At 35.4% G+C, this 22,804-nt stretch overlaps 1 protein-coding gene across 1 annotated transcript in view; it reads right to left on the bottom strand.

The window, feature by feature from the left end:
- The window catches only part of TG (thyroglobulin), a 359,469-nt gene that overhangs the window by 324,140 nt on the left and 12,525 nt on the right, over positions 1-22,804 (bottom strand). The window contains exons 4-12 of the mRNA XM_051971107.1: positions 22,376-22,579; positions 21,685-21,844; positions 14,759-14,865; positions 13,352-13,495; positions 12,530-12,715; positions 6,731-7,834; positions 5,409-5,993; positions 3,728-3,967; positions 1,994-2,131 (exon numbers count right to left, since the gene is read on the bottom strand). Of these exons, the coding sequence (XP_051827067.1) occupies positions 1,994-2,131; positions 3,728-3,967; positions 5,409-5,993; positions 6,731-7,834; positions 12,530-12,715; positions 13,352-13,495; positions 14,759-14,865; positions 21,685-21,844; positions 22,376-22,579 (2,868 nt within the window). The remainder of the gene's footprint in view (positions 1-1,993; positions 2,132-3,727; positions 3,968-5,408; positions 5,994-6,730; positions 7,835-12,529; positions 12,716-13,351; positions 13,496-14,758; positions 14,866-21,684; positions 21,845-22,375; positions 22,580-22,804) is intronic.

Here is a 22,804-nt window from a genome sequence, read left to right as displayed (position 1 = left end):
CTTTTTTTCTCTTTTTCTTTTTCTTCCATGATTTTTCCCTTTGGCTCTGATTTTTTCTCTCCCAACATGATTCAAAAAATGTGCTAAAAATAAATAAATAAAAATTTTAAATTACATCTCCTTACTACCATTGAAAAGGTAGGAAATTATGAGTATAAAATATTCCATCTACTATTTGACTTGGCTGATGTATTGATTATATTTGCTAAGCTGTATTTTTTTCTTTTTTATTCTTTATTAAAGGGATGGATGTCTTACTGCACAGAAGAGGACAAGAGGGTATATTTAACTATAAAGGTGACATAAAAACAAATTCTATTAATATTCTAAAATAAAAACCATGAAAATTAAAAAACATTCTTGAAAGGAGTGAGATATTACAAAATCTGGTTAGTGATGAAGGAGGTGGGGGGGAGGTGTTGGCAAATATTTAGCAGCTGGCTTTCTGAAAAAAAAAATTCACACTTTTAAGTTTAATCTTCATTACTAACATTTTTCCAACTTTCACTTTCTTAAGTCTAGACAAAAAAAAATAAATCAAAGCATTGATTTGTAGCATTCGCCAATTTATAAAGTAAAAATGAAAATTGAAATTGAAAATTTCACAATCATCTCTGAGATAGTTCAAACTGACTCCAGCACAAACCAGGATAGAGGTGAGGGTATCACTCATAAAATTTTTTGCTTGGTAATATATACTAAGGCAGGGGAGATAGACAAAATCAGGAGAAAATGCTTGTATGCTCTTGATAAGTTTGAGTAGTGTTTTCCCATTTACCAAGATCTAATGGTGAATTATAATTTTTCCTGTAGAAATTTGAATTATCACAAAATAAATGTCATAAAAAGAATATGAAGCTATTAAAATATATGCAATTGGCTACCTCTCCAAAAACAAATAGGTGGATTAGGATAATGTGTGGGAAAATTTTGGATGTGAAATTTCTTATATCCAATAAAACATGGCTGCTTTGTTGAGTGTTTTTGCTGAATGACTTTTTTGTCTCTTTCTTTTAAGAGATGGCTTACTGAGTAAAAAAGAAAGAAGAGAACTCTTTGAAAATAAAAGGCATATCAGTAAATGTCAACATAGAAACATATAACTTATTTTATTGACTATTGATATAAATATACCAATAGTAATAAAATAGTTTTAATATCTTAAATATTAAACAAGATAAATAAAAGAAAATTGTGTGCATTTGTATTCTTCCAAAAGCATTAAAATAGTTTTTCTTTTTTTTTTTCTGTCTGTTGCCTCACCACTGGCTGACAATCTTGATCTAATCTTGACTCCAAAATGGGGAAGATAGAAACTATCTCTCTTTGTTCTTGTTATCTTCTCCAGAAATGTGTCTGGTATAGGAAATTTATGTTTGTATGCTAAGACAGGAATGTTATAATTTCTTCTTATTTCTATGTATGTATGTATATAATAATAGCTAAAATTTACATAGTAGTTAAAAGATTTTCAAAGCTTTTTACAAATATTTTGTTTGATATTCCAAATAATCTTGAAAGGTATTATAATCCCTATTTTATGGAGGAAGAAACTGAAGCTAAGTGACTTATCTGAGGTCACACAACCAATAAGTATCTGAGGTTGGAGTTGAACTTCAGATATACCACCTATATAAAACTCTAGTGTATTAGAACTGAATGAGACATTGGAATTCTGTTTTACAATAGAGAAAATAGAAATCTGAAGAAGGGGATTGTTACACCAAATGCCACCCAGAATTTTTCTCATGTCTTTTTTCCCCCAGTACTAGCTGGAAGAACTATTTCCCCCTCGATTAACTCTCCTAGTTGACTTCCCATTTAGAAGCAGCACAGAACTTCAAATGCATTAGGACTGATACCAAATGCTACTATATTCTACCCCTTTGGGATGGCTCCAAACATGCAAATAACATATTTTCTATAGCACCTATGACTCGGGGTACTAACATGATAATAACAGAATTATCATCCCAAACAATAGATGCCTTACCGGTACTTTCAGAGCACTGGATAGGTTCCCAGTTACCAAACCCATCACACTGGGGTACATATGGATGATAACCCAGAAGGTTAGCTTCATTCACAGGGTTTCCCAGAGCAGAGTAGCTTCTTTGATAGAAGGACAAAGCTGGAAAATTTGGGGAAAAAATGTAAAAGAGAAAGCAATATGAGAGTTCATGGCTATCATTAATTAAGAATTCTTTTACCTTGGTCAAATTTATTTGAGAGAGATAGTAATATACAGCATAATTCCCTGAGGAGGCAGTTAATACTCCCAGAGAATCTTACATATATTTTCCTGGAATTTATAGAAAAGATGGATGCTCCGAAGAGGCTGACATGCAGCAATAGAATCCTATAGCTGATTACAAAATGATATTCAGAGGAAGCACTTGGTTACCAGGAAAAAGTATGACCCCTTGAATGTTGGGGTTCTGGTGTGAAAGTCCTGGTGACCTTGGGCTAGTTACAGAGCTGTGAGAATCTACCCTAGATAGATTGACCCTGTTGGGTTATTATTATGACTGAGCTTGATTCCAAAGAAGAGAGTCTAAAAAATTTACCTCCCTTCCTTGTTTGAAGAAGTAGATATCTATGGATACAAAATAGTGCATATACTATTAAACTTGATTAGAATGTCAGTTAGTTTTCATGAAGTACTTCCACAAGCATACATACTTCTTTCTCTTTTTTAATTTTTTTGTTTTAAGAGATGGTTCTGAGAAGGGAAGATACATGATATATCTGGAAATGAAAAGAATATAAAAAAGGCATCCAAAAAGTTTTAAAAGAAATGTTTATTCTATCATTTGAGAGATGAAATGCCTTAGTGGAAAGAACAGTGAACTGAGAATCATGAGTCCTGTGTTCTAGGTATAACTCTGATGCTATATCACCTTAATCAGGTGACTTTCTTTCTCTGTGCTTCAGTCTTTTCATCTCTCAAATTAGATAACTGGATTGAAAGGCACCAAGGTCCCTCCTCACCATTTCAGGTTGGGGATGGATGAAATGTTTTTGACTTTCTTTATACAATTTTATAATGTAAAAATATTTTTGGTAGACTTTAAGGCCTAGTGTTATATTTTTTTTTCAGGCCACTTTCTCATACATTACTGAGTTCAATCCTTACAAAAGTTCTTCGAGATAGATTGTGCAAAGATGGAAGGTTCTCATCTTACCTATCTCACCATTCCTTCTTATGCTCTTCTGCAGGATTATTCTTTCTAAATCTATCTTGTATTTTTTTTTGTCTTTATCCTGTATATATATTTCTAGAACAGAATATAAACTCAACAGAATATAAACTCCTTCAGATCAAGGGCTTTATTTCCCAGTTCCTAGCACACAGTTGGTGCTTAACAAGTGGTTTCTTGCTGATTGATCCTTATGATACTTTGCTATTTGTGAAATGCTTTCCTGAAAACTACCCTATGCAGTAAATATTTTATTTCTTATTATTTTCATTTTATAGATTGGAAAACTGAAGATCAAAGAATTTAAATTACCTGCCCATGACTATACGGCTAATAAAGTGTTGGATCCCTTGCTCTAAATTCCACTATATGAAAAGAAGTAGCCAAAAGTGGGCAAGTCCCCCCAGGAAGCAGGAACTGCAAGTCCACCCCAGCCTTGAGGAAGGCAGATTAGAAAAAAATAACTCGCCCCACTGCTGCTGGCTTAAGAGTACTGAATAGGACATAAGAAATATTCCAAGACATACTAGACTGTGCTGCTAATCGAAGGGCATAGTCACTCCCACGGAACATGCTTTTGGAGAACATCTCCCCTGATGGGAAGGAGAGAGGACGGGAGAGCTCTTCATCACTCAGCAGGATTCCCTTAGCCATCAGAAAACTCTCTCCTAAGGCAAATTGAGAGCTGTTGGAAGCCCTGATGATTTCTTCTGTTTCTTCAATGAACTGAACAACTTGAAGTCTTGCCTCTTCACATGCACCAGGACCTGGAAGAATCCCACCACAAAAGTAAACTTAGTCAATATTAAATACCTGATAATTCTTCCCAATCACTTAAAAAGTTATCACATGGATGTTATGCTACTGATATTAATATAATAAATTCAAATACACAGTGGATGGAGAGCAGACCTCAGAAAGAGAAAAACCTGGATTAAAATTCTTCCTCTGATAAATCTAAGTTCTCTAAGCCTGGATAAATTAATTCACCTCTGAGTGCCACAGACAATTCTAGAAAAGTTGTTGAGCTCCATTGATAGGAGAGGTTTCCTTACCAGGAATTCCCAACTCAATGAAATTATAGATTTGGCATATATAATATTATTATATACTTTATATATATGTAATCTGTATGTATATACGCCAATGTCATATTTCTCACATATGTGTTTATATATGTATATTATTTATACATATATTATTATATAATTAAAAAGATTTTTTATAATAATGTAAGTATATAACAATATTTATTAAAATAACAATAATAAAAGGATTGTAATTTGTACCTTGTCCATTTCTTATGAATTCCATTGAAAAGAGAAGAACCTTCACATAACAATAACTCACATTTATATAGAGCTTCAAGATTTGCAAAGCAATTCAGAGTATCTCATTTGATCTCAGTGGTCATTCTAATATACCACACTGCCTCTGTCTCATCCAGAGATGAGATCTCATCCCAAATTCTGGTAATGCATTTTAAGAAAAACATTAAGCAGGGAATTTGAGGCATCATGATATAATAGAGACAGAAAACTCAGGAGATTGGCATTTTAATTCTATATCTAACACTTACAAATTGATTAGTAACTTGACAAGTTGTTGAATGTGCCTGAACTTCAGTTTCTCTACTTGTAAAATGGAGGTAATAACATTTCTAGTATTTACCCCAGATAACTGAGATAATGTATTTGAAGTACTTTGCCAAGTCTAAGACTGTCAAGTATCTGACTTCTATTTAAAAAAAAAAAGAGGGGCAGCAAGGTGGCACAATAGATAGAGTGACAGCCCTGAATTCAAATCCCACTTCAGACATTCAATACTTAGTAGCTGTGTGATCCTGGGCAAGTAATTTAGCCCCAGCTGATTCCACAGAAAGAAAGAACCAAAATAGCAGGATATATGGCAATAGATATATACCAAATTAAACGCATAATTAGCAGGATATTGCCATGCTAAATGCATAATGAATTCCATTGAAATGAGAGCATACAAGAGCTCTTTATTACTCAGTCAGATTCTCTTTGGGATCAGAAAGCTATCCCCCACAGCAAATTATCTCATTTAATTCAAATGACAACTCTCTGAAAGAAATATGGAGGTATTGTTGGTTCCATTTTACAAATGGGAAACTGAGGCTCTGAAACCCTAAGTGGATTGCTCCATTTTATTTATATAGTTATAGTTTATTATCTAGTTACTTACATGCAGGGACTCTGTTGGGTTCAACTTGTGTTCCTTTCAGTTCTTGCCCACTCTCATCCACACACCAACAACTTCTAAGCTCAAAATGACCCAAGGGGAAGCTGAAATCAGTATAGCTCCCAGGATAATGACTAAGCTGTCCAGTCAGGAGTTGCCAGAATAAAAATGGGTCAAAAAGGATATCATCTTCAGTCATTGTTACATTGCCTTCCAACACTTCAATCGGCACGTCTTGGAAGGAAGAGTAGCGAGTGAGCAGTGGGAAGACATTTTGTTGGCCAGCCTCATATAGTTTTTCAATGTAGATGCTAAAGGTCTCAGATGTTTCTCTATAGCTCCCTATTTGTTGGATCAACTCAGCAGGGGGAAGATCTTTACCACCATTGTTCTGGGTGATCCACCGCTGATACCACTTGAAGACTTGCTCAGGGGGCCCATTGCATTGTACCCTTTTCCACTGACCTTTGGAATTACACTGGGGGATATAAATGTCAGAGAGCTGGGGGAACTGGCTGGGCTTACTCAAGAAGGCCTGCACTGTCCGTAAAAATATATTCTCAGCAGCCAACTGGCAAGTAGTTGGACCTAGAGAAAATAAAGAGCAACCAAGTCAGTTCAAGAGACTCTAAATGTGGAAGACCAAAGAGAAGTCACTGAATTACTGGAGGCAAAAAAACACTAAGTGTGAAACTAGGTCACTCTTGTAACTCACCAGTCATTATTAGATTATACTGATAATAAAGACATCTATAAAAAATGCTAGTGACATTAATTTATTTTATTATAATTTTTACTAATAGGATTTATATAGCATTTAAGATTTGCAAAGTACTTTGAAAATTAATTGCTTCATTTTATATTTGTAAAAATCTTTGAAAATTAGTACTTATTATTATCTCCACTTTTAGAGATGCAGAATCCAAGGCAGATAGAAGTTAACTGATTTTCCCATAGTCATATAATTGGCAAGTATCTGAACCTTGTTTTGAATTCAGTTCTTCCTAACTCCCAGTCAAGCATTCTATTTACTGAATTACTAATCTTTGGATATCATATATTTTTGGTTTTATAACATATGCACATTTTAGGATTACAAAGTATTTTCCTTGCAATAGCCCTATGAGATAAGTAGTCTAAATACTATTTTATTCATTTCATTCATTCATTCTGAGCTTTGAATTCTAGTCCTGCTACTTATTAATTTAGTGACACTATAAAAAACATTTTCTTTCTCTGAATGGAGAATTACAATAGCAATTATAGCTCTAAAGTGGATGATCCCTTAAGAAAGGTCTGATAATTTATAAAGACCGATGACTTACATTGTTTGGGCTCTCCTTTCACTGTTTCAGTTCTAGGGATGACTTGACCTTTAGAATCAACGCAGTAACACCCTGAATCAGAACATTGAACTGGCAGAAAACTTCCATCACTTGAACAGGAGGGCACAGCAAGACTTGACCCTGCAGGTAAGCTTTTCAACAAAACTTGTGCCTGTTCCCTTTGCATCTCACATTCAGTGGGACACTTGGGGCCTTGGCCTTGAATCCTTGAAGCTGGGAGCTCCCTGCCCTGGGGGTCCACACACCAACACTCTCCAGCAAAGCACTGTACTTGGTCATAACTCCCTGCTTCAGTACATGTGGGAACAAACAACTCTCCAGATGGCTGTTCACAGGCCTGGGAGTCAAAGGCCATTTTCACTACATCACCTAGACTTCTGGCTATGTTCTCTGGGACTGAAATCACACTCTTCAAGAAGAGAAGAAATTCTGGTAGCTCCAGAATTGAGGCAAGAAATTTTAGTCTGTTTTGGTTTTCCTGTAAATTAATCTTCTGGCCAAAGCTGCCCACAATTGGTTGATTTAAATTTAATCTTTCCTTTGAATCTATAGGTATCGCCTCATCATGGATAGAATCTTGGCCAGCTGATAGCTGTTTGGTCAGTTCAATTAAATCTTCTTTGTTCTTGATTCCTTCTAGGCCAATTTGCTGAAAAAATTGGACAAAGTTAAATGTACTCTTGGCACCAATGGCCCCAGAGAAGTTAAAACGGCTTATGTTCTCCAAGAATTTCCCTCCAAAAAGGTTCTGCTGGAGTCGCTTTGGGTCTGTGGTAAACTGGAGAGCAACTGCTGCTAAATCCTTAGAGGGAAATATTGCTTCAATGGCTTCACTGAGGACAGTTTCCAAGGTAAAGAACTGTTTAGCATCTCCCTTTTCAGTGAGAGGGAGCAACAGCCCAGAGTCTACAAACAGCTCTTTGAAAGAAGGTGGGCAGAACTTGGCAAACCTAGCAACTTTCTGAGGTTCTTGTCTTTCTTCTGGGACAAAGAATAAACTGTGTTGGCTGAAGTGTCCACCAGGCCCAAAGAAGAGCTTGGACAAAGCCTGCTGCCTCTCTGAGACACAGGATTGTTCTGCACCTGGACCAGGACAAAACAAAGGTGGAGAAAACAAATGTTAGGATGGCCAACACCACATTCACCCCTGAGAAATTCTTCCTTGAGAATCTCAGCTTTTTCTTAGGAAGTTGCAATGTGAACAATCAGTTATTAAAAGGGGCACTCCTCCATTTAACACTAGGACTCTTTCCAAATCTATGATCCTATGATCTCATGCTTTCCAACATTAAAGATTACATGACCATTACACTGAGTCTTAGTTGATGACAAAGCAGACACTTTGCTTTGTTCCAAAGTAAGGCCTCATGAACACTGCCCATTGGCCAGGAGACTAAATCCAAATCCATAAATTTCCAACAAATTCTATACTGCTTGCCCTATGAAGAATTTTCTTTTCATACTAATCTCTCCCTTATCACTTGAATCATTGAGAGTTTTTGAAGAGTCAAAAAATTGAGATGATTTGAATAAATTTAAATTTAAGGCACAAAATTTCATTTCTCTTTACTGAATTTCTAACTTCCTGAGGGTTGATTATGGGGAGCTAGATGGCAGTGGATAGAGCACCAGCCCTGAAGTCAGAAGGATCTGAGTTCAAATCTGGTCTCAGACACTTAACATTTTCTATTTGACCTGGGCAAGTCACTTAATCCCAATTGCCTCAGCAATAAACAAATAAATGAATGAATGAATGAATGTTGATTGATACTTAGTATGTATTCAAACTAGAATTCAAACATAAGTCTTCTTCCTAACTCCAAAGTCAGCTCTGTAACCACTGTTTTAGTCTGTGATCACATAGACTTTCACTGCCTTTTCTTCCCTGTCTTTAAAGGTAGTGATTTGCTTGGAATCTTCTTGGCTTCTTTCCATACACGGTTTTCACTTCCACTTCTCTGCAGATGAGTCCCAAATTTATTTCTCTCGCCTCTATGCTAAGATTCAGAAACATCTCCTTCTCCTTAAAGACACCTAGAGGTCCCACTGACACCTATAACTCAGTGTATCCCAAATTGAACTTTTTATCAGCTTCTTCTTTTATACTTTGGTCCTACTTTGGACATCCTGCAATTTCTTATGTTTAAAAATTTGATGTTTTCTCCTCAGTGCCACTTTTGATATCTGATTATGAATTCTACCTCCAAAATATCTCTCGAATCTTTCCCTTTCTCTTCATTCCCTTTGTTAACATACTATTTCTCCATACTTCCTGCTTCCATCATTCTCTCCTGACTCCTAATCATCGTTCCTAACACTACTAAACTAATGTTTCTCCCAAACTAATAAGGCTTTTTACTCCTAATCAAAACCTATCAATAGCTCCCTCCATGTTGCCTCCTAAATTTGTCCCCCACACTTGCTTCTCCAGCTCAATTTGATTCCTTACTTCTTTATACTCCATACTTACTGACCTCTCTGTCTATAATCAAGCTGATCTTTCTCCTGGAAATACCTTCACTCTTGCTGCTTCTTCTAGAGTATTCCTACCCTTACCCATCCTTTCAAACAGAACTCAAATGCTACCTACTCCAAAAAGACTTTTTTGATCACTGTTGATAGCAGGCTTTTTCCCATTAAGTCACACTTGCTTTTTACAGCTTCTTGGAACTCCTTTGCCAACATTTATGTATGAGAATATATTGTGTTTTAGCCTTTTCTGGTTCCCCATAATGTGAATGTTTTCCCTCTGTTGATTACAATTTATTTGTCTATATCTCATTTGTTGTTTTCATCTTTTCTGTCCATAAACTTTGAGCTCCTTGAGAGAAGAGATTGATATTTGTTTATTGATTGGTTTGGGGTTTTGCCTTTCTTTTGTATCTATAGCACTTAGCACAGTGTGTGATACACAATAAGCACATAATAAATGGGGAAAGAGGAGGAAGGGGTAAACATTTACATAGCATCTATTATCCTCTAGGAGATAGCTAATTGGTATAGTGCAGTGGTGCTCAAACTTTTGTTCTCAATATCTTTATCCTATTAAAAATGATTGAGGATCTGTCCAAAGAGTTTTTATGTGGTTTATAGTTATAGATATTGATCACATTAAAAATAAAAATTAATTATGAATTTGTAGGCTCTCTGAAAGGATTTCAGAGATTCCCAGGATGCTCTGGACCAGATTTTGAGAACCACTGGTAGGTAGAGCACTGGAGCTGGAGTCAGGAGGACCAGAGTTCAAATTTAGCCTCAAACATTTACCAGCTGTGTAATCCTGAACAAGTCACTTAAACCTGTTTGCCTCAGATTTCTCATCTGTACAATGAGCTTCAGCATTCCAGTATTCTTGCCAAGAAAATCCCAAATGGGGTCATGAAGAGTCAGACATGACTGAAAAATGATTTTAAAATCCCCACATTACCAACTATATTCCAGGCACTACATTCATAGCACTTTTTACCCTGATTCCAAGCCCAGTGTTCTATCCACTACATCACCAGCTGCCAAATATTATCTCAAATATCTAACCAACTAATTGATTACTCAAGTTTTATTCCTTCCTCAGCCTATAATAGGAATCTACATATAGCAGGTACATAAGACATATTTGCTGAATTGAATTCTCAGAACTCCTTCTGCAATTCAATCTAACAAAACATTTAAAGTGTCTAATGTGTGAATCATGCTGAGTATTGATAGGAGCCATTTGGAATTTGCTCTTAAAAAACTTACAAATGAATGTGGAGGAAAAGACATTTGCAAAAAAAAAAGTATCTCCATTTGAAGAGGTAGTGCAGAGGAGAGATGTCAAAAAGACATTCTGACTCTAAATCATTTAGCTTGGAGTTATAGATCATCATGTATTGGTGTCCAACTGTCAAGTTTACAGCTGGAAAGGACCTTACAATCTTATCTAATCTTTAATTTTACACATGATGAAACTAAGGGTAAAGACGAGTAATTAAATAACTCAAGATGAAGAGTAAATATTTTCACAAAATTTGATTTAGGACCCTCTAATTCTGAAATGAGTCCTTTTTCCTTTGTACGAATTTGTGTCCATTGTTAGTTTTGTTTTTCCCCAATGTATTCTAGTTGCTTAAGGGTCAAATGCTAAGGATAAAGCATTGGACCAGGAATCAGAAAAACCTGAGTTCAAATTCAAAACACTTATTTATTAATCAGTAAACATGTATTAAGTACTTATTGTATACCAAGCATTGTAATAAATGTTGAGAATACAAAAAGAGGCAGAACAGGAATATCTTTTCCCCAATGTATTTTAGGTGTTCAAGGATCAAACTCTTCTAGGAGATGCTAAGGATAAATCATTGGGCCAGGAGTCAGGAAAACCTGAGTTCAAATTCAAAACACTTATTAATTAATAAACAGTTATTAAGTACTTATTGTGTATTATTATTGGATACTTTTGAGACATCTCAAACTTTATATCTTAAACTCAATGTGTCCAAAACTGAACACATTATCTTTCCCCCTAGCTACTCCTTTTTCCTGTCCTGCCTCTACCTTCCCTATGACTATAGAAGACACCACCATCCTTCTAGTTTCTCAGGCTTACAATCAGCGACTCACCTAGACTCCTCACTATGTCTCACCCTCCATATCCAAGCAGTTGCCAAGGCTTGTCAGTTTGATCTTTACAATTTTGCCTTCTATATGAGCCCCTCTCTTTTCTGATTCTGACAGGAATGAGCCCCAATTGTGGTGTAGGCTCCTCATCCCTTCATGCCTGAACCATTGCAATAGCTGCAATAGTTTGCCTGCCTCAACTCTGTCTCCCTTCCAATTCACCCTCCATTTAGCTATCAAAGTGATTTTCCTAAAGCTCAGGTCTGATTAAGTCACACACACACACACACCCCCAACCATAATTCTAGTAGCTCCCTATTGCCTCCAAAATCAAATAAAAATCATTTCTTTGACATTAAAACCCTTCATAAATTAGTTTCCTTCTACCTTTCTAGTCTTTATACATCTTAATTCCCAATTTATAATCTGATCTATTGACCCTAGCATACTAACTTCTATAAACAAGATGGAGACAAATGGAGCATCTTGTTTATAGAATTTAGTATGCTAGTGTCAAAGCATCCAATTCAATATGTCAGAAATGGAGATGCCAGAATGGAAGTCAGTAGAGAAGTTGGGGCAGAATTTGAGAATCATCAGCATAGTGGTGATAACTACATTCACGGGTGCTGTTGAAATCACCAAGAGAAGTAGTATAGAAGGAGAAGGAGGCCCACGTTCACAGTTACTATTGATGTGAACTTCTTTCTGACTCATAATAATAACAATTCTTACTCCCAGGGTTTGTGACCCAGGAACTTCCTTAAAGTTGTACAGGAATTGAATAGCTTCAGATGCTGGTGAGTTCCTCATTGGAGACTGTACAATAAAAGATTTAGAGCTGGAAAGGGTCTTTGAAACTATCAAGTTAAACTCTCTACTGATGAGAAAACTGAAGAACAGAGAGGCCTTGTCCTGTATTACATGATTAATTTTAGAGGTACAAGTTGAGCACAAGTCTTTCTAATTCCAAATGTCAAAACAACCATCCTCTGCATCATGCTAGAAGCTAGACAACCAATGGCCCGGGGATGTTGTGTACACAATATTTAGGCATTGGTTATTGGTCAGATAAAATGATCTCTCAGGTTCCTTCTAGACCTTCAATTCTGTAATAGTGCAAAAGAATAAATGCACATAATCTAACGTGGCTAAGTTAAATTGGTCAGAAGAAAAGCATACCACAGGATGGTAACTTTCCTTGCTGTCGAGTCTCCTGGATTTCTTTCCCATTGGCATCCACACACCAGCACAGCCCTCCCTGTTGGCATTGTACTGGTTGGTAGTCTCCATTGTCTTTGCAGGATGGAGTATAGGCGTGCCCAAAGCTAGTTGCTGCCAACCTCTCAACCTCACACTTTGTTGGACCTGTGAAAAAATATACAATAAAGAGGAAAACTGTGAAAAGAGTTTCTACATCGATTTCATTGCATTTGGCAAGATTCTAACTAGGAATAGGAACTGGATCTGTGCTATTATTGATACAGGGAATTTCTATAGGACAAAACTACCTTTACTCATTCAAGTGAGCATCTTCTCTGTAATTTACAGTCTTATACAATATTAAAAGATGAAGTGATTTACCCAGACTAACACATTAAGTATGTGTTACAGGTGAAACTTGAAACTACATTTTCGCATTATCAAGCTCATTCCCTTTCTTCCCCCACAGCATCATCCTAAAACTTAGGCTTGGAGTTACAAGATTTGATTTAATGTTGGTCTGTCCTCTGCTTACTAAAACTCAGTCTTCTCATTTCTAAATTAAGGATAACAACATTTGTATTGCTTGATTTCTAAAGTTAGGATCAGGAAAGTTCTCCATAAATGGGAGCTATTGTGGAGTTTGTGGCTATGTTTGCAGGAAGCTTTTGATTCCCCACTGTAAATATCAATTAAAAAGACAAAGTCATCAAACCTGCAATTACTTCCATATACAAACAATTCCCTTCTGGACCTCAAAAGAGTAAAAATATGCATATCTTTAACCAGCTTATTACTTACATTGGAATCTTCCAGAGATGAGCAATTGAACTGCTAGAAACCGTCTTTTAAGTATCCGATACAGGGTGGTTTCTGTGAAGGTGGAAGCAGGATCCAGACCAGCAAAAATGGTGTCATAAACTTCGTCTAGCAGTAGCTCTAATCCTGGCAAAGGATAAAAGACAGAGGATAAAAGATCTGAGGACAAAAATATCATTCAGAATGCTCTAAATCACTATTGATTAGAGAAATGCAAATTAAAGCAACTCTGAAGTACCACCTCAGATTGGCTAACTGACAGGAAAAGATAATTATAAATGTTGGAGGGGATGTGGGAAAACTGGGACACTAATGCATTGTTGGTGGAATTGTGAAATGATCCAACCATTTTGGAGAGCAATTTGGAATTATGCTCAAAGGGTTATCTAATTGTGCCATTTGACCCAGCAGTGTCATTACTGGGTCTGTATCCCAAGGAAATCATAAATGAGGGAAAAGGCCTCACATGTGCAAAAATGTTTGTAGCAACTCTTTATGGTAGCAAAGAAGTGGAAAAGGAATAGATGCCCATCAATTAGGGAATGGCTGAACACGTTGAGAAAATATTATTGTTCTATAAAAAATGATGAACCAGCTGATTTTAGAAAGGCCTGGAAAGATTTACATGAACTGATGCTGAGTAAAACAAGCAGTACAATATAATACATTGTACACAATAATAGGAAGAATGTGCGATGACCAAGTCTTATGAAAGACTTGGTTCTTTTCAGTGGTTCAGTGATTCAAAGCAATTCCAATAGACTTTGGACAGAAAATGCCATCTGCATAGAGGAAAAAGAACTAGATAAATTGAATGTAAATCAACATGCTTTATTCACTTGTTTTTTCTGTATTTTTACCTCTCCCATGGTTTTTCCCTTTTGCTCTGATTTTTTTCTCCCAACATGATTCATAAATCAATAAGTATTAAAAATAAATAAACTAAAAATTTTTTTAAAAAATCATTCAGATAAGGTCTCACAATTTTTCTAGGCAAAGAGATCCTAAAAGAGATATGGTACTCATAGCTATTACAAGATCCAGGATACAGTCCTAACTGGGGTCTATTCAATTCATGAATCTGTGATGACATAGAGTTCTGTATCCATAAACCCTCCATCAATTTAAATGTATCCTACAAGGATCTCATTTTCTTCTAGTCACTTGTCTTCCCTCAGATTCTCCTGTCCTCAAAATTAATTTCCATTTTCTTCTCTTGAATTTTTCCAAAACATCTGACTGGCAAATAAAAGAATGAAATACACCACCTTTCTCATTCTGTACTTATACAGTTGATTTTTTGTATCCTTGTGCAAATCTTTGCATTTATCCAAGTTAAATTTTAAATACAATCCCTGCCTACTCCTTTCTTACCTGAAGTGCCCTTACCTGTCTCTGCCAGTTCCCGTCCCTGACTGTCAACACAGTAGCAATACCCAGAAACTTCTGGGAATCTGCTTCTAAATGAACTGAATGTCCAAAATGCCTCTGGGAACCTAAAATAGAAATTGATTTAAAATCACCATTCCATATACTTCAGACTTAATGAGGTTTTTTTTTTTCTGGAGAAACAGGTAAATGAAGCCCAGTATAATAGGAGCCCCTTGAAAAGAAGGACATAATAAATAGATGGTGAATTTTATCTTTGCTACAGTAAATCTGTTATTTTCTAATGGGGACAAAAGGAAGGAAATGACCAAGATTTCTACCTAATAAATAAATCTGTGTCATCTTGTTCAAGAAAGAATTATCTATTCATTAGCAGTTTGAGTTATTTTCCTGCCACAAACATTTCTCAAAAATTCCAGCTAGAAACAGGTCATGAAAACCTTCATCATATGTTTCTGAGTTAGACAATAACTCAAGAGATTTTTATACCTTCACAAGCTTTGAAAGCATATTTTACATGGTACAAACTCTTATAGCTTGACACTGAACAATTTTAGTAGCTTTTAAAACTTCCCTGAATGAGAGAATCAGATTATATCCAAAGAAATTATAAAATGGAAATTCCATAAGACCATTATTAAAAACTTAAGGGAAAGAGACTGAAATTGGGCACATGATACATATGTCTCATTCCAGGGAGGTTTGATACAACCCTTGATACAAGGGTCGTGGCTATAGTTTTCTATACCCACATCAGAAGCCAAAGGAGTAAAACCCATAAAGAGAAATACTTCATGTTTCCATCCATTCATAGGTAAGGGAAAACTGAGCATTCTCCTAAAAGAAAATGTCAATGGTTAATTTTCTTTTAATTTGAAGCAAAAATTATATTTTTGAATTAATTCTTCTTCATGATCTATTATCAGGATATATTATATTATATATATTGTATAGTACTATTATAATATTATAATATCTCATGATATTTTATCATATATTATATTACATATGCTGTAACAATATGATGAAGTCTGCTCAGGCCCTTTGAGTAACTAACTTTAATTTTTCAGAGACCATATTGTACTCCATAAATGCTTGCCACCATACTAAGTCACAAGAAAATCATTGGTATTGAACATTGTACCCAAATTTGTTTCATGGAGATCTTAGGATCATCATAAGAATTTTGCAGTTTTCCAGAGTTAATCTATTTAACTCTTTCCCTGTTCAGATTTAATTCCAGGTCCAATTCATTTTTTATTTGCAGTATCTATATAAGATATGCAAGAGAGACACAGAGAAAGAGCAAGATTGAGAGAGAAAGAAGAGAAAGAGAAAAAGAAAGAAAGAAAGAAAGAAAGAAAGAAAGAAAGAAAGAAAGAAAGAAAGAAAGAAAGAAAGAAAGATAGAAAGACAAACAGAAAGACAGACAGAAAGACAGATAGAAAGATTGAAAGAAAGAAAAAAGGAAGGAAGAAAGAAAGAGAAAAAGGAAGGAAGAAAGAAAGGAAAGAAGGAAGAAAAGAGGAGGAAGGGAGGAAATGAGGAGGAGGGAGGGAGGAAAGAAAAAGAAAGACATGGATGTATATATATATATACATATATATGCCAACTAATGGAGGTGCTTTTTAACTAGTTTATCCAATTTTGTATCATAGTCTGAAAGATAAGCATTCCTCATCATTTATTATTTTCCTGTGTGGATGAACTATTAATCTCATTCAGAAAGCCCTCTAAGGTTTCAGGGTTTGATGAAATCAATACAATGTCATCAACTAACAAGAGTATTTGGAGAACTTCACCATTCATAGGGAATTTCTCTTAAACTTGGTCTCTACTGAATTTCCTCTGTGATAAAGTTGTATGACCAAGCAAATCACTTAACTCTGTGTACCTCAGTTTCTTTATCTATAAAATGAGCTAAAGAAGGAAATGGCAAACCACTCCAGTAACTTCAGCTGTCTCCAAGGCCTAGGACAGCCAGTTGCCAAAAGTAGGTGTTTTAAAGAAGGAAAATAGAGAATTTTTAAGGCTTGGAACTAGGAAGAGGACCATGGGTGTGGCACAGTGAGGTGAGGCTAGCAGGGTTTATCAGACAATTGCCAGAAAAGGAGGGATCAAATTGTTTAGAATATCATTCATTAATTTATTCAAACATTTAGCAAGTCTTACTATGTCAATCAAAGATATGATAAAGTGGAAAAAAGTTCAGTCTTGGAGTCAGGAAGACCTAGTTTCCACTCCTTCCCCATAACCATAAATAAGTCATTAAATTTTTAGGAGTCTAGTTATCACTCTGAGACACATTAAATATCAAAAGAATTTCTGTTTTGCATCAGTAGAAGGAATTTCCACATTGGGAGCTTCCCAAACCAATGACAATGTAAAATCAACTTCTGGTGCTAAGACCAGGTAAAAATATTGAAACTTTAGATGGTTATTCATAGAAGCATAGAGTATCTGTTATAGAGGAAAACATAAAATTCATCTAATCCAAAGCCTTTATTTTTCTGGAAACTGAATGAGTCCTAAAAAGGGGAAATGATGATGTCAATAAAGCTAGCTTAATTACCAGAGCCTGGATCTCTGTTTCCCAAACCAATACTTTGAAGCATATCCTCATTGCCTCTCTGCATTCATAGAATAATCAACTGAAATGAGACCTGTTGCTAAGAAAATCAGAAAGGAGCTGCTTGCCAGAAAGAGCTGAATGAAGCTGCAGAATGGTTGTTTCACTGAATTCATTAAGATTAAAGAAAAATGTCTGCTCAGATATAGGATTTTAATTAATTGAGTCCAGACAACGTTGTTGGGAAGTTCAAATAAAATGTGGTTGGAAAACAAGATAGAAACACATGAGAAGGAGGCAATGTGGGAAAAGTGGAAAGGACATTGGATCAGCCAGAAAGTAGACCTAATGTAGATAATAACCTTGGACAAACTGCAACTTAGGTTATTGTGTCTGTTCCACAAACTATGTCAGAGATAAAACTTGACCTTGGAGAAGTATTTGAAGAAGCTCACTCTAGCCTAATAACTTAAAGCTTCTTATTTTCTGATCCAGCCATTCCGGAAAGCAATTTGGAACTATGCCCAAAGGGCTATAAAACTGCAAACTCTTTAATCCAGCAGTATTTCTATTGAGTCTGTATCCCAAAGAGATCATAAAAGAGGAAAAAGTATCCACATGTGCAAAAATATTTGTAGCAAGCCCTTTTTATAGCAGCAAGAAACGGGAAATTAAGTGAATGGTCACTTGAGGAATAGCTGAATAACTGAAGGTATATGACCATAAAGGAACACTAATGTACTGTAAAAAATGATGAATAGGCTGATTTCAGAAAAGCCTGGAATGACTTATTTGAATTGATGCTAAGTGAAGTAAGCAGAATCAAGAGAATATTGTACATAGCAACAAGATTATGTGTATGATCAACTGTGATGGATGTGGCTCTTTTCAACAATGAGGCAATTCAAGGCAATTCCAATAGACTTGTGATGGAAAGTGCTATGTGCATCCAGAGAAAGAACTTTGGAGACTGAATGTGGATCAAAACATAGTATTTTCACCTTTTTGTTGTTGTTTTGCTTGTTTGTTTGTTTTTTCCCTTTCTTTCTCGTGTTGTTTTTTCCATGTTGATCTGATTTTTCTTGCGCAGAATGATAAATATAGAAAGATATTTAGAAAAATTGCATATCTTTAACCTCTATTGGATTGTTTGCTACCTAAGGAAGGGTGGAAGAAGGGAAAGGGAGAACATTTTGTAACAAAAGGTTTTGCAAAGGCAAATGTTGAAAACTATTTTTGTATGTATTTGGAAAATTAAAATGCTTTTTTCAAAGTTTCCTGTTTTAATTAATTATTATTGCTAATTAGATGAAACCGACTTTCTCATTCCAGACCCCAGCCTTTTCCCATTATATCATATCAACTTATATAGTGTCTTGAGGTTACAAAGTCCTGTGTTCATTTGATTCTCACAATGTGATTCAGTTATATCAAAATACAATTTTGATTTTACTCACTTCGAGTGAGGCTCAAAAATGTTAAAAAAAAAAAAAAAAGTCGAGTGCTTTTTCCACATAAAATAAGTTCACAACTAAAGGAAATAATACTTAGAGAATCTAACCTGAATGTGCCATCCAGTGAATTAGAAGCTCTGAGTAGGAAAATAAACCCAGCAACAGCACGAAGTCCCCTTTTGACTTGGTTAATTCCTGCCTTCCATTGAACCCTGGGCCATACAATGAAGCTTCAAAAGTTTCACTCATAAAATAACTGCTTGCTATGTTTGGATTCCTAGAATTACATGGCCTCTTACCTGAAGGAAACTTTGCCATGTTGCTATAAAGAAAAAGGATCACTTCACGGAGGAATATATCTGTATAATTACATAGGTAGATCTATTCAATATAGAAATATACACACAAATATATATATGTATGTATACATATTTTTATTTTTGATAGAGCTAAATAGATATACATGCATTTATAGAAATATAAATAAATAAATAAGGTTTGGGGATTTTTTTCCTAACTACCAATTATAATGGAGGTATTCTAATTCCTGGGCTGCCCCCTAGTGGAAACAGGCAGAAAGTAAACCAAACTAAGTATGGTAAAAGCTAGCTTCTTCATCCAAGTTTTCAATCAATAAACATTATTAAGTGCCTACTATGTTCCAAGTACTGTGTTAAACTCTGGGGATACAAAAAGAAGCAAAAGACAATTCCTGATCTCAAAGAGCTTATAACTTAATTTAACAGGATAAATAAAAAATAATCAATAATAAGGGTGGAGAAGACTTTCCATAGAAACTGGGATTTTACTTGAGAGTTAAAGGAAGCCAGGGAGGTCAGTAGTTGCAACTGTCATCTCACAGTGGAAAACATCTTAGAGATTAATAAACCTCTAAATTTATAGCATAATTAGAAACAGAAATAATATTTAATCAATTCACATCACTAATAGGATAGGAATTTGCCAGAAAGTCCCTATGTGTTCCCAAATCAAGCTATTATTTTGTTCTACTGATAAGATTGACTTAAAGTCTGTGGACTATATATATACATGTCTCAATTTCCACCACATCTGTAAAATGAGGGTAATAATCTGTTACATATATATTTTCTAGGTTATTTTGAGGATCAAATGAAATTTTGTATACCAAAAAAACTTTCAATAGTAAAATAGATTACAATAAATGGAGGCTATTATTAATAATTAAGTGAAATGGCATGCTACATGGATGTCATGATGTGGATTTCAAATGTTAGAATTGAAATGGATCTTAGAGGTCATCTGATTTAACCTCTTCTTTTTATGCATGAACAAACAGACATCTAGAGAGAAATAACTTGTCAAGATCGCACATCTGCCTTGAGGATAAAACATGAACTCCCTAGTCTTTCATTTAGGGCCCACCCTAGTCTTTCTGGGGTAATGGAAAGAGCACTGGACCTGGAGTCAGGAAGACTCATCTTCATGAGATCAAATACAGCTTCAGACACATACTAGCTGTGGCAAATTGCTTACGCCTGTTTGTCTCAGTTTCTGAATCTGTAAAATGGGCTAGAAAAGGAAATGGCAAAGTATTCCAATATCTTTGCCAAGAAAACCCCAAACAGGATCACAAATAGTAGGACATGACTGAATAACAATTGTCAGCCTATAGCTCATCTGTCTAGCTTTATTTTACACTCTTTCCCATCACATGCATTACCTTCTAGGAACATTGGACTATTAGATTTTTTTCTGATCTCATCTTACGTCTTTCTACTTCCATACATTTGTATAGCTCATCCCCCAAATCCTTTATCATCATCTTTTACTACTGATATCCTTCTCACTTCCAAGTTCATCTCATTTCACCTCCTCCACTATGTCAATTATAGACATGCTTTTCTTACACCTTGCTTTAATTTCTTCCTTGTTCTTGCTGCATTCTATCCTATGCTTATTTCTGCATCATGTATATCCCATTCCCAACCCTCAGTACAGTGTAAGTTCCTTGAGAATAGGAACTGTCAAGCTTCATCCTTGTCTTCCCAATGCCTAGCTGGGGTATCTGTTGCGCAGTGGAAGTTTGCTAAATATTGGCTTAATTAAAATGAATTAGGTTAAGCTCCTGTTCATTGTACTTTAAATGCTAACTCTGTTACTTCCTCCCTGTGTGATTTTTGGACAAATCATTTCATCTCTCTGGGCCTCTGTTTCCCATTTATAAAATTCAGAGGTTGGACGAGATAATTTTGAAGGTTCCATCCTATTCCAGACCTCATGAACCTGAATTCCCATTTAGGCTTCTTTCACTGGCTCAGTATACTATTTATGATCTTTATATAAAAAAAAAATGGACTACACAGATATCACTATTTTAAGTTTAGTTTCCTCAGAAAGTATTTTATGTTTGATATTTTCCTTCTATCCAAATTCTTCCTTTTGAAATTGATGTTCATTTTGTATCTTCCAATTTAATTGATCATTGTTCCAGAATTACGAAATCCAGGAATACTAGGTGGCGTAGTGGAAAAAGTACCCAGTCTCAAGTCAGGAAGACTTGAATTCAAACTCTAATCTCAGACCCTTACTAGCTGTGTGATCCTGGGCAAGCCACTTAATCTAGTCTGCCTCAGTTTCCTCATGAGTAAAAATGAGGTAAAGAAGAAAATGACAAATTACTCCAGTATCTCTGCCCAGAAAATCCCAAATGGGGGCATGAAGAGTTGGACTGAACAACAATAACCCTTATATCAATTGAATATTGATATTCATTGATATTGAAAATTGAATTGATATGGTATAATATAATTTGTTTTGCCTAGGACCATCACTGAAAATCACAGCCAAAAAAAGTTTGTAACCACCATCAGATGTAAAGAGATGGCCCAGGCAGGCAGATTTTTTTTTGCAAACTCCCCTACCTGTTATAGCTATGAACTAGATCAAAAACCATCATATCCGTAGTGTTGACAAATTTGCACTGAACTGGCATAAATTCTCCATTGGATGAACACTGAGGAGGTGACTTTTCTCCCACACCATGAAGGATGCGGCGATTTTTAATCTCACAGCTCCCTGGACCTGTTGGGAAATTAGAAAATGAATAACTTGTAAATTTGTGTATTTTTGAAGTTAAAAATATAAATAAATATTCTCTACATGTGTCAGCATGACACAATAAAAAACAAAAACAAAAACTGATGAATATCTACAATGAGAAAGAACAACCAATAAATTCATTCATTAGGATCCTGACTATACTTTTATTGTTGGTCAAATATTGATATCTATCAGCTTAGGAAAGTTAACTTAAGATATTTTTCCTCAATGAAGGTCCGTTATTGAACATGAGTAAGTGAGAAGATGTTTGAATTTTTATAATTTTACAATGTGTTGAAATATCACTTTTGTGTTATCCCCAAAGTCTTGAAGTTAACTTACTGTACTAAGACTTTTAGAACACTATTATTTTGAAAATTGTTAGATAACCATACTTGATCAGTACTATATTGTCATGAAAACAATTTTCATTCAAACTAACAAAACAATTAGCATTTAAGATTAAAAAATAAATGTAAACATATTAAGCATATGGTGCTAAATACTACTTACATCTTGTTGGCTTTCCCCTTTGCCGGGTCCCATATACTTCCATTCCTTCCGAATCCACACACCAGCACTGTACCATGCCCAAATCACACTGTACCAGCTCATATTCTCCTGAATCTTGACACTGAGGGAGGTAGGAGGTGGCAGTGCTATTGATGTAGCTGCTTACCAAGATCTGCTGTTTTTGGAGCTGGCAAAAGGATAGACCTAAGCAACCAAGAAACCAGTTGAGAGGAGAAGGGAGAGTATGGTAACAATAAATAGGTGAAGTCATTATGTCCATTTTACAGTTAAAGGACCAAATAAAATAAATGATTTATCCAAGAAATCACAATTATTGTTGCTTTTCCAGTTATGTTCAACTCTTCATGACTCCATTTGGAGTTTTCTTGGTAAAGGCAGTAAAGTGATTTGTTATTTTCCTTTTCCAAC

This window comes from Antechinus flavipes, chromosome 1 (genome assembly GCF_016432865.1).
Source record: "Antechinus flavipes isolate AdamAnt ecotype Samford, QLD, Australia chromosome 1, AdamAnt_v2, whole genome shotgun sequence".
NCBI lineage: Eukaryota > Metazoa > Chordata > Mammalia > Dasyuromorphia > Dasyuridae > Antechinus > Antechinus flavipes.
This window is presented reverse-complemented; position numbering and strand designations above follow the sequence as displayed.